A 13,982-nucleotide genomic window follows, 5' to 3' on the forward strand; every position below is an offset into this window, starting at 1 on the left:
TGATATCCTGGATCAATGTAGATGTTCAGATAATATAGTATCATCAGACTCTAGGCAAGGGAGTTATTATACCTCACGGTTGAAACTACAAATACATGATTTGATGCTTCTGTGTGTATGCAAACTGTCTCTGACCCTCTTTTTGGATAGGGATGAAAAGAAGGCATCTGCTAAACCAGTGGTCCTCATTTCCCTGAAGATACAAAAATCTACTCTAGCAAAGATAAAACATCTGAAATGAGAATGAGAATGTTGTTGAGTTTTCAGTAGTCAACTATAATTCCCCAGAATCACAACATCTCTTGTAGATAGACTGGGGAAGAAATGGCAATAGAATGGGGAGGCAGCTTCAGTTCTTTAAGAGTGGCATCAATTCCCCCATTTTCTCTGCCATCTTGGTATAGGATATGTTTTTTAATATGCTGCCTTCGCTGGAAGGGGGATGGAGATGAGCAAGACCAATAGCTTCTACTTGACTACTTGGATATGACAAGTTTTACCGCAAAGGCCAAGAACTCAACGAAGGGGTTGAACAAAGTATTAATTTTAACCACTCCCATTATCCTTTTGAAGATATTAGAGATGACCACCAAGTGGCCAGGATGGTTCGTCAGCCTGAGGCTTACAGGAGGGCAGCCCAGGTCTTGGGTTGGGCTAAGTGGTCCCCTGGGCAGAGAAGATGACAGGACAGAATGGAGCCTACTACAAAACATACAGATTCTGGGATGAGTTATGTTTTACATTCGACAAGCTCATGCTCTCTCACTTTTATCTCTCACTGTCAAGACTGTGATTTCCCTCCTGAGGTTGCCCACGGATATTACGAAAAAACGAGAGGATTGCATGTATTCATAGACAATGAAGTGATATATAGATGTAACAAAGGATACACTCTGGTTGGAGAGGAAAAACTCTCTTGCAGTTCTTCACACTGGACCCCTGAAGCCCCTCAGTGTAAAGGTAACTCCATCTCCCTTTTCAGTCAGGTGGGTGGAAGGGTCACAAAAGCATGGAAGCATTTGATTTGATCTGATTTGATTTATTTGAAATCATGACTGTGTTCAGGACACAAAGAGTACAAAGGGAACACATAAACATCAACCTCCCTTCCTCTTTCTCCCAGTCACAAAATTCAGCCCCTATGCCCACTTTCCTGTCTATTTCCAGAAAAATTCTGTACATGGCTCATTTCATCTACAGCCTGTGGCAATATTTTCATGCACGCTTACTCTAGCATGAATGTGGGCTCTCATGGGCTAATTGCAAACATCACGACGTGGCAAAGACTTCCATCATAGCCTCGTGCAAGGCCCCGCGGGCTCCTACTATGTTGTGGGGACAGGACCAGTCAAGGTCAGGTCTGACTTTTACAGGCACACAGGTTATAGCATGTTGCCATCAGCAACTCCGGGGATGATTGGCCACCATAGTCTCCATTACACCCAGAGGCCAATTGGCAGGAGGGAACATTTCATAGCTCATGTCTTACTGGGATCGAGAGATGAGGGATACTTGCTTTGATAGCTGAGGACCGGGGTCACATGCCTTTTTTAATATCTTATCATGTTCTTGAAAAGTATGAGGACCTTCGGCAAGTTTCTTGACCTGTCTGTATCTCAACTTTCTCCCAGAAAAATGGAAGTGATAACAGTCCTTACCTCACAGAGCTGAATCACATAAAATGTTCAGCTCAAGTCTGATATATCAGTACAGCCAATACTCAACCAAAATGCTAACAAATATTACTGTTACCAAAACCAAAGATAAAACAATTCTCAGCACCTGTGATAGTTAATTCTTATAGTCCTAGCCTGTTGTCATGTCTTTTTGCTTAGATTTACATATTGCTTAAAACCATGTTTCCATTGTAGCTCTGTGTCCAAAACCAGAAATAGCCCATGCAAAGCTGTCTGTGGTGAAGTATCAATATCTTCAGTCTTCAAATGTCACCATCCAGTGTGACTCTGGCTATGAACTGGTTGGTCCCCAAAGTGTCACATGCTCAGAGAGCAGAACCTGGCACCCTGAGTTGCCCAAGTGTGAGTGGGTAAGTGACATGATTCAAGAAAATCTCCTTGTGAGCCAATCCTAAAATAGGGGCCTCCCCCCAAACACTGTCCCAGTCAGTAATGGTGGTGAGATCTGACTAGTCAGGAGTCAGTTCTGAGTCCTTCAGAGGAACTTTCTTCTTTTGTGAACACTGTGGTTGGGTAGGAGTGACAAGCTTTCCTCTCTTACTGGAGAAGGAAAAACCAAGCCTCTTAGGGAGAAGAGGGTCTCAAGAGCCTGGGACTTTTTCTAGACCATATAATATACTGTGTTCCATTTCTGGATGGTCTCAGAGACATCTGGACATCTCTGTCCTCACAGAAGCCCCCTACGAAGCTGTCTCAGCACAGATCCCTAACCCTCTGGGAAGGACCATGTTGGGACCCAAGATGTTTCCTGGTTTTCCTGCTCACCAGGCAGTTCTGGGCTTGGCCTTGGCTCTGAGCTATAGTCCTGTCATTGCCAAGAGTCCCCCCTCAACCCTGCTCCTTCTTGACTTGGAGAGAAGCTGCTCAACCACACCCATCTTCTACTTCTCTTGCAGGTGATCCCCAAAGACTGTGAACATGTCCGCAAAGGCAAAAAGATCATGCAGTGTCTCCCCAACCCAGCGGATGTGAAAATGGCCATGGAGCTGTATAAGTTGTCTCTGGAGATTGAACTACTGGAACTACAGAGAGACAAGGCAGAGAAATATACTATGGAGTCACCAGTGTAATTTCCCCCAAAGGAGGGAGAAAAATGTACCACCTTCAATACAATACAGATCCCTTCAGGTTACCAGCTCTACTGTCCCCTTTGCACCATCATTTATGGTAGTAAATGTCTAGAAAGGATAATTTGTTCACATTTAGTGCTTTGTGACTGTAGAATTATTGATGATCTTGTAGCTGATGGTTTTCCTTTTCTGGACACAAAGTGCACACTTTGTTTCAAGTAAAGAATTTATGTATCAGAAATGATTTTGCCTTTGTGGTCATTAGGACTCTGTCCTTAATGAGGCCCCTAAACACACCCATTCCAGAAAGTTAATACATTTCCTGAGTGTAAGGTCTGGACATGGATGTGGGCTCACAGCCAAGCATTTCCCGGGTTGCCTCACTGCACACTTGCACACACGCTAATCCCTCAGCTCCTCAGTATTTAGATTCAGTGTCAACACACCCCAAGTTCCTAGGCCATTCTCCCCATTTGAAGGGGGTCCTGCCCTTTACGAAACCCTGTGCCCTCACCCTCTGCCTCACTAATGCTACGACTTCTGCCTGACATGAAAGGTATACGTGTTTGTGTCTGGACCTCCTTCTTCCATTTTGAGAAAACAAACTCTGACAGACTGATGCACGAGGCCCACATGAAGGCCACCTGTGTGTCCCAAGTCCTCTCTTGTCATTAGCAAGAAAAGTGAAATGGCCTGAGCAGGTGTCCCACACATGAGGAGAAACCCCCATCCATCACCCGTACATCTTGGAGTCCCCTGGACACTGCCACTCCTTCTACTCGCCACGTTGTCCAATGGTTGCCTCCTCTGAAATCTCTCATTCGTGTCCCAGCCCTTTTGCTTGTCTCTTCTCTCTTTGTTCACAGGCCTCTGTGGGGGAGCACGGGCCTCTTTTGTTCTTATTTCCCCAAATATACTCTGCACAGGCCGTGGGGGCTCAGAGGCTTTCACTGAACTTTAGAGGCAACAGAAACTTAGAGAATCTGGCCCAACATAGAGGGTGTCTGCCGACAGTCCTGAAAACCATTTGCCTGCTCTTGCTTCTAGGAAATCTGTAGACTTTAATTGGGATTTCCTCTTCGACGAGGATTTGTGGGTCACTGGTTTCCTTGGAGGATGGTCCCAGAAAGCAGTGTTCAGTGAGGGGATAGTGAGATGACCAGATGAGAAAGGGAGGACCACTGAGGAAGGAGCTTGACTGCGGTGATTATTGTGGTTGGTGACGGGGGCTCAGGGAGGCTGACTCTGCTATGAAAATGTGGAGGACACAATCCTAAGTAGTCTTTCCAGGGGTGAGGACCTGGGGCATCTTTCCACCAATTCCCTCCTCTCATGGGTGAAGACTGGCCCCAGCAGCTTTGGCGGCCAACCCTGTGGGCCCACTGAACAGGCTCTGGAGGCAGGGCTCAAGGTCAGATGCAGAGAGGCTGGTAGAGGACGGCACTATCGGGGGCCCGCAGCAGCCTCCTATGTAGGGATAGGGCAGAGCACAGCTGGCCTGGGCCACACTTCCCTTTTCTCTGTGGCTCTCTTTGGACATCTGTTCTGACCTGTATCTCTCTCTCTCTTTTCTCTCACTACTTAAAACTCTCATTTCTCTTTATCAGACCCCTATAACATTTGCTTTTGTCCTCCCAAACAGATTTTTTTTTTTTTTTTAGCGTGAGGTGTTCATTTCTTTATCTGCCATTGAGGTTTCACTTTTTATCTGAATTCTCACATATCGAATATTTGCCTGCTCTGCCTACAAAACAGGTATAAACCACCAAGAAGTCCACAAGCTACTATCGCAAACGCGGGTTCCTCGCTTTTGGTTTGGGGCGTGAGGATGTGGCAGGAGCCCCAGAGGTCCCCCAGACGCTCTGCAGATAGAATTGCCACATGATCTGCTCGTGCCATTTAACTATCTGTGTATTATAACTATTGTTTCCACAGGATGTACCAAAAATATGATCTATGAAAGTGGAAGCTATTGCTAGCCACGTCCAAGGGCGGAAATGGCTGAAAAAGACTTTATCAGAAGATTTTATGGCAGAAGAACTTGCTCGATCTGTTGCTCATTAGGGGGTTTGAGTAGAGGAAGGAAGGGAGCCTGGATATTTTATACCAAAAACCTAAACATATGGAAACACAACTGCGTTGCCTTCTGAGACAGGAGCTGATGGATCATTTCAAAGAAGTTGAGCTGTCAGTGTGGTCTGGTGTTCCCAGGAGCTTTATAACCGCAGGCAGAGAAAACCCAAAGAGTTCACGTCCCCGTTTCGCCGCAAGGCCTCTGCTTCGGTTCTTCTAACATCAGCGGGCCTGGACGAGGTGATGCTGACCGTTTCCCTGGGGTGAAATGGGGATGAATATTTGACAATTGCTCTTTCAGACACGGGCTCTCCTTTCTTCACCAGCAAATGTGTCTCTGCCTCCATCCCTCTCCTTTGCCACCAAACCGACTCAGGAAAATTTTCCTTCATTAAGTAATAATTTTACAAACATGACTTTGCTTGCTTATATTCTGTTAAAGTTGTTTGAATTCATTTTCTAGTTCATTATTATTTACATCACATGACTTGACTTGACTTCTTTACTGTAGTACACGTTTTCTCAGACATACAATAAAACCGAATTTGTATCTGGTTCCATAGGGTATCCCTGCATACTGCATACAATTATCCTCACTACTGAGTCCACTGAATCTTATATAATTAGGTAGTTGATGCTTTAAATGCATTATATATATTCAAATCCTTGGTATATGCTTTTGTATCTGTGTTTAATCATGTTTAACCAATACTAACGGCTTGGTTTGGATATTGGGGTGGACTGGGAAAGAAAAACTTCTCCCCATTTCTTTTTTTTAAACATTTATTTATTTATTTATTTATTTATTTATTTATTTATTTATTCATTTGACAGAGCAAGACAGCAAGAGAAGGAGCACAAGCAGGGGGAGTGGGAGAGGCAGAAGCAGGCTTCTTGCAGAGCAGGGAGCCCAATGTGGAGCTCAATCCCAGGACTCTGGGATCATGACCTGAGCCAAAGGCAGATGCTTAATGACTGAGCCAGCCAGGTGCCCCAGTTTTTCCCAGTTTCATAAGGGAAATTAGTATCTGTGTTATCTGAAAAGTCACGTTCTACATCATGTTATTAGTGGATTATAATTGAATTGCTAACTAAGTATGCTTCTATTTTCATATTACTAATGTGTTCAGATGAAGAATTATCTACCTCAGGCTTCATTCTTTATCTGTACAGAAGACGTGGCGGAAGCTTTTAAATGTCAATCCTTCATGGTTCCTTCCTTAACATTTTCCCTGAGCACATCAGAGCAGGGCAGAGACTTATTATCATACAGATATGAATTATTTCTTTATTTTTTAATATATTCTTTTATTTAAATCCCTTTAAAATGATCTAAAATAAATGGATATATATGGGAACAAATATTGAAACAGTAAAGGTGGGCATAAATAACTCCAAGACATTTTTTTCCTATTTCCTGTCACATTTTATACTTAAGTTTTATCTTTAAAATCTTGATTTTTGTGTATAATTCTATAAATTATAAACCAAATTAGAAGTGCCACTGTTTCTTGACCTATCAACTCCACTTATCTTTTAAAATGAATTTTAAATATATGTACATTTAACGAAATCATGTACTAACCAGACCCACATAGTTCCTTTTCCCCAGTCCCAGAGAACCACGATTACTTCTTAAAACATTTTTTTTCCTGGTATTTATCACTATGTTTTTAGAAATTGTATTTTTCCACTTTTTAAATAAATTATCCACTAATCTATTGATTATAGCCAAAGATTCAATCATCTGTTTTTTTTCATTCTTTTTTCCAATATGGTTATTGCCCAACTTTAGTTAAATCAGTAGTATAATGTTTGCATGGAATGATCACTGCACTGGACCAAGTAGTGTTCTGTGAGCGCGTTTCTTTTCCTTATAACTGCCTTATATTACTCTGCTGTTGATGGTGTTCTTTTTAGTGATGTTGTTTGCCTGCTTAGTTAATCTTGTTTCTATTTCCAATTCCTCCTAAGTGCTCCAAGAGATTTTTCTGTCCACCAATATTGCCTGAATGTTCAGGGACAATAGAACCTTATCAGCTCACTTTTTTGTCCCCATGGATCATTCTCCCAAAGTTCATTCTCTCACTTGGTTTTAGTTTGGGTTCTACCAGAAGCACAGCCTGAAACAAGAACTAAAGTTAAAAGATTTGTTTAGGAATGGCAGGAAACACCGGGAGATCAGTACAGCAGTGAGGTAGGGAAAGGAAGGCAACAGTAAGGGGTATGTGATTAAGGCAATTAGGATGACCAGAGCCTAATCCCAGGGAAACTGGTAAAGATGTTGTACTCACATCTCACTCAGAGAAAGTAATCACCCTAAGGCGGGAGTTGGGGTATTGATACACTAGTTTCCACCAGTCGTTAATTAAGATATGCTTCTGAAAGGTATTGATTATCTCCCTTTTATCCTTACAAGTAAAAATCAGAGTAGCTTTAAATGGTTCTAGAAGAAGTCTGGGCAAAGGGTGGCAGAACCTGGAAGCTGTCCAGATTGTGCTGAGGTGTTACAGTCTGAGTGATATGGACAGGACATATGACAGTGTCTGCTACACACTGCATCCCACAGGGGATGTTCTGCCTTCTGCAGGCTCGCTTTTGTTACTTTCTCTGGTTCTTGGGTTCATGCTTTCCTCTCCCTTGGTTTGAAGCCCATTCTTTAGGAGCTACCCAAGAAAGGATACATAAGAAGTAAAAATTTGAGTCCTGACATATTTGAAACTATCTTTATTTTCACACTCAACTGAGAATTCAGCTGGGTATAAAAACTGGGTAAAAATAATTTTCTCTCTCATTTTAAAAGAATTTCTAGATCGTCTTATTAATTCCAGTACCAGTACTGAGAAGTGAGAGGTCATCCAAACTTCTGATTTTTCCCCCTATTCTGGAAACTTTTAGGATATACTCGTTACCCATGGTGTTCTAAAATATGTCACTGCACTTTCCTATCTTTTATTTTTTCATTTATTTTGTCAGTTCTTCATGAGCCCCCCTTTTTTTTAAGATTTTATTTATTTATTTGACAGACAGAGATCACAAGTAGGCAGAGAGGGAGGCGGGGAGTGGGGGGGGGGGGAGAAGCAGGCTCCCTGTGGAGCAGAGAGCCCGCCGCCACTCAGGGCTTGATTCCAGGATGCTGGGATCATGACCTGAGCCAAAGGCAGAGGCTTTAACCCACTGAGCCACCCAGGCGCCCCTTCATGAGCCCTTTCAATCTATAAACTCACCGTTCTTCTGTTCTGAGAAATTTTCTTATGTAATTTCTTTAATAATGTTTCTTCACGGAAATCAAATTAACCTGATATCATATCTCCTTGTTGATTATGTATCTTTGTTATGCATTTTGTCTTCATTCCTACCTTCAACCCTACACACATTTTCTGGAAAATTTCTCTGGCTTTACATTCCAACCCTTTTGTTGAATTTTTCAATTTCTTTTAAGACCATTTTGTGATGCTTTCTGAAAGATTTTTATTTTTTTCTCTTTTCCAAAAAAAAAAAAAATGTACGCAATTCTTTCTACCTAGATTCATTCTTTTCTCCATGGAGCTATTTGTAATACAAAGTGTTCTTTTGCAACTTAGTTAATGATCATCGCAGTCAGTTGTTCTTTTTTTCGGAGCGAAGCCCAAATTCTCTAAAGTTCTATATATATGAATAAAGTTTGCTGACAGTGGTTTACTAGCAGTGTGATGGTACAGTTAGGGATTTAAACTGTGGTTATAACAGCAGCTGTTAATTGTTTTCCTACCTATATTAACCCCCCTCTATCACTTCTACCATTTTAAATATCAGCAGGCACATAACTCCTCATCTAGAGCCTCCCTTGGAGTGACCTCCTGATGGGTGTAACTTCCTAGTCACTTTCCTGTTTGCTCTCTGCTTCTTGTTTCCTCAGGGTTGAATGCTGACAGGGTGCTGGTGAGCAACCTCCGTCATGTTGAGGAGGACAGCGCCCCAAGGGATGTAGACAACAATAAGCAGGAAGGGACCTGGTCCCTGGTACTGGGCAGAGCTGCTGACCATCCTGAATGCTCTTATGCCTCTTCTTTCATGAAAGAAGAGTCAAGTTCTACCTGGTTGGAGTCACTAAGGTTTTAGGAGTCCTGTCTCCTGACAAGCATGGGGTGGGAATCAGGGTCCTCTTTGTTGCTGTCTAGTTTGTCTAGAGAAAGATCCTCTGGTCTTCTGCTCGCTTATTTACAACTTGAATTTCTACCATGTCAGATGAGGAGACTGTTCCTTCTACGTTCTCTGCGAATTCTCATTTCTCCCTCTGTTCATAGGCTATTTCCACAACCCCGTTACTTGTGCCCCAGGGACACCAGAGACTGATTCTTTCCTGAAATAATTACCCAAACCCGAAAGGTAGATCATGTGCACTTGTCTCCTTGTTTTAGGTGAAATTTTTACCTTCCATTATGACTGATTTGTCTTTCCTCAGAGGTTTGCCCACAGAGGTGCTGAATAATTCCACCAGGAGTGAAAACTGTATGAAGTTATGTGAAATGTTAATTTGGTGCTGGAATTTAATTTACCCTCAGAAAAGTCAGCTACAAAACCCCGGCTGCCACATATTTTCTGACTACAGGAACATAAATTAAATTAACTGATTTATTTCTATCCTAGTTTTAATAACCACGGGGAGAAAGAAATTCGTAAGCTAGAGGCTCTACCACAAAAAAAACTTAACTAGAGACTGTAATGATCATCTTGCCATTTTGCAATAATGAGAGCTAAAAAAGGGGATGCATTTTTTGCTAAAATTCCTTTTATCCAGGAGCTACGCTTCCCAGTCCTGTCACACTGATAATGAACCCATTTGCAAATCTAAAAAAGATATGATGAATTCTCTTTATTAAGAATCTTTTAAAAATTTAAGTACTCTAAATGGATTTATGTACCTTTGAAAGTTTTATTTCTAAAATGTAATTTTTTTACTTGAAACTTTAGATGTTATGTAGCTCAACACCTCGTAGAAGCTTTACAGTTGTAAGTTTTAAATTGTATTTATTTTTAAGGTACACCAAAATATAAATGTATCAATGGATCCAATCAGGAGCTAGAAACCACACAATGACTTCTTAAAATAAAGAATTATTAAACTTTGATAAGAGGTTAACTATAGGAGATATATATATATATACACATATATATACGTATATATATATACATATATGAAAAAACCTTTATGTGGTACTGTAGGGCTGTGGGAGGGCACTGAAGGAAGAATCACCTTCAAAAGAGTACCCCTTCCCAGTGTTCTATCTGCAACCCATGAGATGCCAGAGAAACTCACAAGTGGTGTGCAGTGGAGCTGGTCTGCGGAAACCAACCCTCGGAAATTCAGACAGAGGGGGAGTGAGCTGCTGGGGCTGCTGACAGCACATGGACACCTGCAGCTGGTAAAGGGGCACCAGGGCACTGGGTGTCTGTGATGCAAATGGCAGATGATGGCCAGGGGCACAGGTGTGCTGAGCAATAGGGAGCCCACTAGCCATCCTGCAAGGCAGAGCTGGGATATGGGCAAGTGGCAGCCGGTGAACAGTGTACAGGCATGCAGATGGAGTGCTGGTATGGTAAGAGGCCTGAAAGAGCGCCCCTGTCAGGAGAACCACAGGAAGGGATGACCAGACCACTTAAGGGCTACAAGGCTGCCATGGGCCCATGCATTATGGGCATGTGACTGGGGCAGAGCGCCACTGGATAACCTTATCGTCACTGGGCAACCTTATCGTCACTGGGCCATCCTACCTCTCAGGAGAGGGCAGAGGTAGGGAGAGTTCTTTCTTCCTACAGTGTCCCTCTAGCCCCCTCTGTCGAGAAAGCTTAACATCATGCTTACTGTAAAGGAGAAATGCTTAATGGCATTCCTCTTGATTCCACTACCTCAGAGCTGTAATAAATGGTGAATTTGGAGCTAGAAGGCCATGTATCGATAACGGCACAGCGTGACAACTTACAGTTGCTAAACTAAAAATGCAAACTCAGAACCACTCAAGGATTGCTCAGAATTAGACCTATGGGAGGGAAAATGCCAGAGAGTAGCAGCCAATACATTAAAACTTAGATTCAGATATAATTTTGTTTGAGTTTACTTTCAGTCAAGGAAAAAAATAGAAAATATGATGACTATGTATTTTTATTGGTTGAGAAAAGAAATATAGTTCTGAGAAAGGACCTCATTTGCTTTTATTAAAATATATAATGTTAAAGGGGGAAGTGGGTGCCACGCTGGGTCCAGTAGGGAAATGACAAGGTCAGAGCTGCAGGAGAATGGACAGTGAGGCTCAGAGAAAGGGAAGAATCTTAGATTTGATTGACAGTGCTCAGTGAGAAGACAAGCTGCCAAATGAGGCTGTTGCAATATCACGGAATGAGCTTCCTGAACTGGAACAGGATGATGGTGGCACCACAGAACCTGGTAAAGAACAAGAAATGAAATGGACAGACTTAGCCTTCCGGTACCTCCATGAGAATGTTCCCCCAAATGGAAACCAACACCTGGCTCCTTTTTCATGGACGGACTTTTAAAAAAAGACAAAATACAACATGTTTCCTTACAGTCCCCTAATTCAGAGCTGTAAGTGATAAATCCACACTCAAAAATGCACAGCCACGTAGTTTGCGGCTGCAAAATACAATGCGAAAATACTCACCAGAATGAGAAACTGATGGAGATTTCTCAGGAACGCAGACTATTTGGCCCTTTGAACCGGAAGTTCTTTAATTACTAGCTTGTTTGAACGCGACTGGTTCAACATTTTCCTACAACTCTGATTTGCTTTACCATCACTGTTTAACACTTCTTGCAACAACTTCTTTAAACAACTACCTGCATGTGTCCTGTGACAGAGGGGATTGAAGATACAGAAGGAAGGGGAGAGAAAGAGGAAGCCAGATAGAAGGAGACTGATACCTTCTCAGGTGCTCCCATTCTGTGACGCCTTCTGTGTGACTGTGTGTGGTGCCTGCGGGTATAGTAAGTTTATAGATAACCCATTCACTGATTACCAGGATTCCTAATTATCACATAAACAAGAAAGAGCAGATGAAAATGTTCTGCCTTTTTATCATTGTTGTTGTTATTGTCATCAATCAACAAACATGCATTATCAAGATTCCTCACTGGGTTCATTGAACAGTGGAATAAAAGAGTTTTGATGAAAAAGGAAAATCATGGTCTGTCTCTGTTCTAAAAACCTTACACTAAAGCACCGCTATCATTGTGTCCCAAGCTCTACAACTTGATGCTCGTTGTCATTTTAGTGTCCAAGCGATTGTGGTCCTCCACCTGATTTACCATTTGCTTCTCCAATAAACAAGGTGTATGAGACAGACTTCAAATCTGGAAGTGCCCTGTCAGCCATGCTGGTTTTAGTAGAATCAGTTCTAGTTGATACTTGTAATGCCAGAGGCTCATAGGACCATACTGTTTTTTTGTGTCAGGATCAACATTTATTTTTCTCACTTGTACTTTTGTGGTATTTGGGGATGTTCTCGTAGGAACTTAATGAATCCTTCAATTCCAAAGAAAATCTGTGATCAAAATAGTCTTCAAAATCATTATCACCTATACTCTTTAGAAGAAGGCAATTAGGAATTCACACTGAGATATTTTTCTAACAGTAAGGATATTGAATATATTTCCCCTTTTCTTGTTTCCCTGTGAGCAAGGGCATACATTTTTGAGAATTTACATTGGTATGAATAACTGGTCCGTGTATCACACCCTTTATTATCACAGCGATCTAACTGCACGAAGAAATTAAGCACATTCTTTTTTCTCTCGTCTTAAAATGTATCAGACAAATGGGATAAATGTTTGCACTTATTTTTCCTCATAGTAAAATTGAGGAAGTCAGGATCAGAAATAAGCATTGAAAAAAAATCTCTGGGTTCACCTAGAAGTAGTAATTCAAACTCTCCACCAGATTTTCCTTCTCATGTTATATTTTACAAGTAATTTTAATCACTAGTCATCATTTTAATTTTCCTCCTAGAGAAATCCAGAAATCCAGGAGACATAATCAATGGGAAACTGGAAGTGAAAGGCAGATTTTCCTCCTGGTTCAACTATAGAATTCAAGTGTTCAGAGGGGTAAGTATAAGGCAACCCAGAAGAATACTATTCTTCTTTTCAATTTTTATGTTGATTAATGCACTCATATGCTTCAAAAATAAAAATGATGTAAAAAGGTATGCGAATGCCTGCAATTAACTTCCTTGGTTTTTTGTTTGTTTGTTTGTTTTTTGTACCTCAAAAGAGCATAGGTCAGGAAATTCAAAATGTGTTTATACTGTTATCTTTGCCTGGATGACTTTACTCCACATTCCAACATATCTAAAACCTCCTACCTTTTCTCTACAAAAGAGGGCACAAAAGTCATCAAATTGTTAAAGTAAGCATACTTCTGTAACTAGAAACTAGATGGTGGTGCGTGGGGAAAGAACATTGTCAAATTTGCAAAAGCCCTTGGCTGTCCCCTCCCAGTTAGTTACTAAATTACCGCTCTCCCCACTGTGAAGAATTCCACTATCCTCACTTTTAACAACATGGATTGGTTTTAAGTTATTTGACTTTACAGAAATGGAATCATACATTATGCATTCTTACTTCCATGTCTTTTAATTTTTTTTTTGCTAACCATAATATTTGTGCAATTTGTTCACGTTGTCTACAGTTGACATTCATTCATTTCAATTTCTAAGTACTGCACCATTGTACGAATCTACCACAATTCACTCACCCACTCTACTGTTAAAGAACATCGTGTTATTTTCTATTTGTTTTTGGCTATGAACATTTTTTTTAATTTTTTTTTAAGATTTTATTTATTTATTTGACAGGCAGAGATCACAAGTAGGCAGAGAGGCAAGCAGAGAGAGAGGAGGAAACAGGCTTCCTGCAGAGCAGAGAGCCTGATGTGGGGCTCAATCCCAGGACCCTGGGATCATGACCTGAGCCGAAGGCAGAGGCTTTAACCCACTGAGCCACCCAGGCGCCCCTCGCTATGAACATTTTTGCACATGTCTTTTGCTAAGCATGTCTATTTTTTTAAATGATTTTATTGTTAAGTAATCTCTACATCCAATGTGGGGCTTGAATTCACAACCCTGGGATCAAGAGTTGCATGCTCTA

The 13,982-nt window shown here is 41.5% G+C and overlaps 1 protein-coding gene and 1 pseudogene across 2 annotated transcripts in view; both read left to right on the forward strand.

Moving 5' to 3' along the window:
* Positions 1-3,008, forward strand: part of C4BPA (complement component 4 binding protein alpha) — a 30,520-nt gene extending 27,512 nt beyond the window's left edge. For both annotated transcript variants that reach the window (XM_045983260.1, XM_045983261.1), the window contains exons 10-12: positions 787-960; positions 1,872-2,047; positions 2,594-3,008. In XM_045983260.1, coding sequence (XP_045839216.1) covers positions 787-960; positions 1,872-2,047; positions 2,594-2,767 — 524 coding nt within the window. In that variant the 3' untranslated portion in view covers positions 2,768-3,008. The remainder of the gene's footprint in view (positions 1-786; positions 961-1,871; positions 2,048-2,593) is intronic.
* An 8,108-nt stretch (positions 3,009-11,116) lies between these two features.
* On the forward strand, positions 11,117-11,374 carry LOC123927601 (annotated as a pseudogene).
* Positions 11,375-13,982: the final 2,608 nt, after the last annotated feature.

The sequence above is a fragment of the Meles meles genome, chromosome 17 (genome assembly GCF_922984935.1).
Source record: "Meles meles chromosome 17, mMelMel3.1 paternal haplotype, whole genome shotgun sequence".
NCBI classification, from domain to species: Eukaryota; Metazoa; Chordata; class Mammalia; order Carnivora; family Mustelidae; genus Meles; species Meles meles.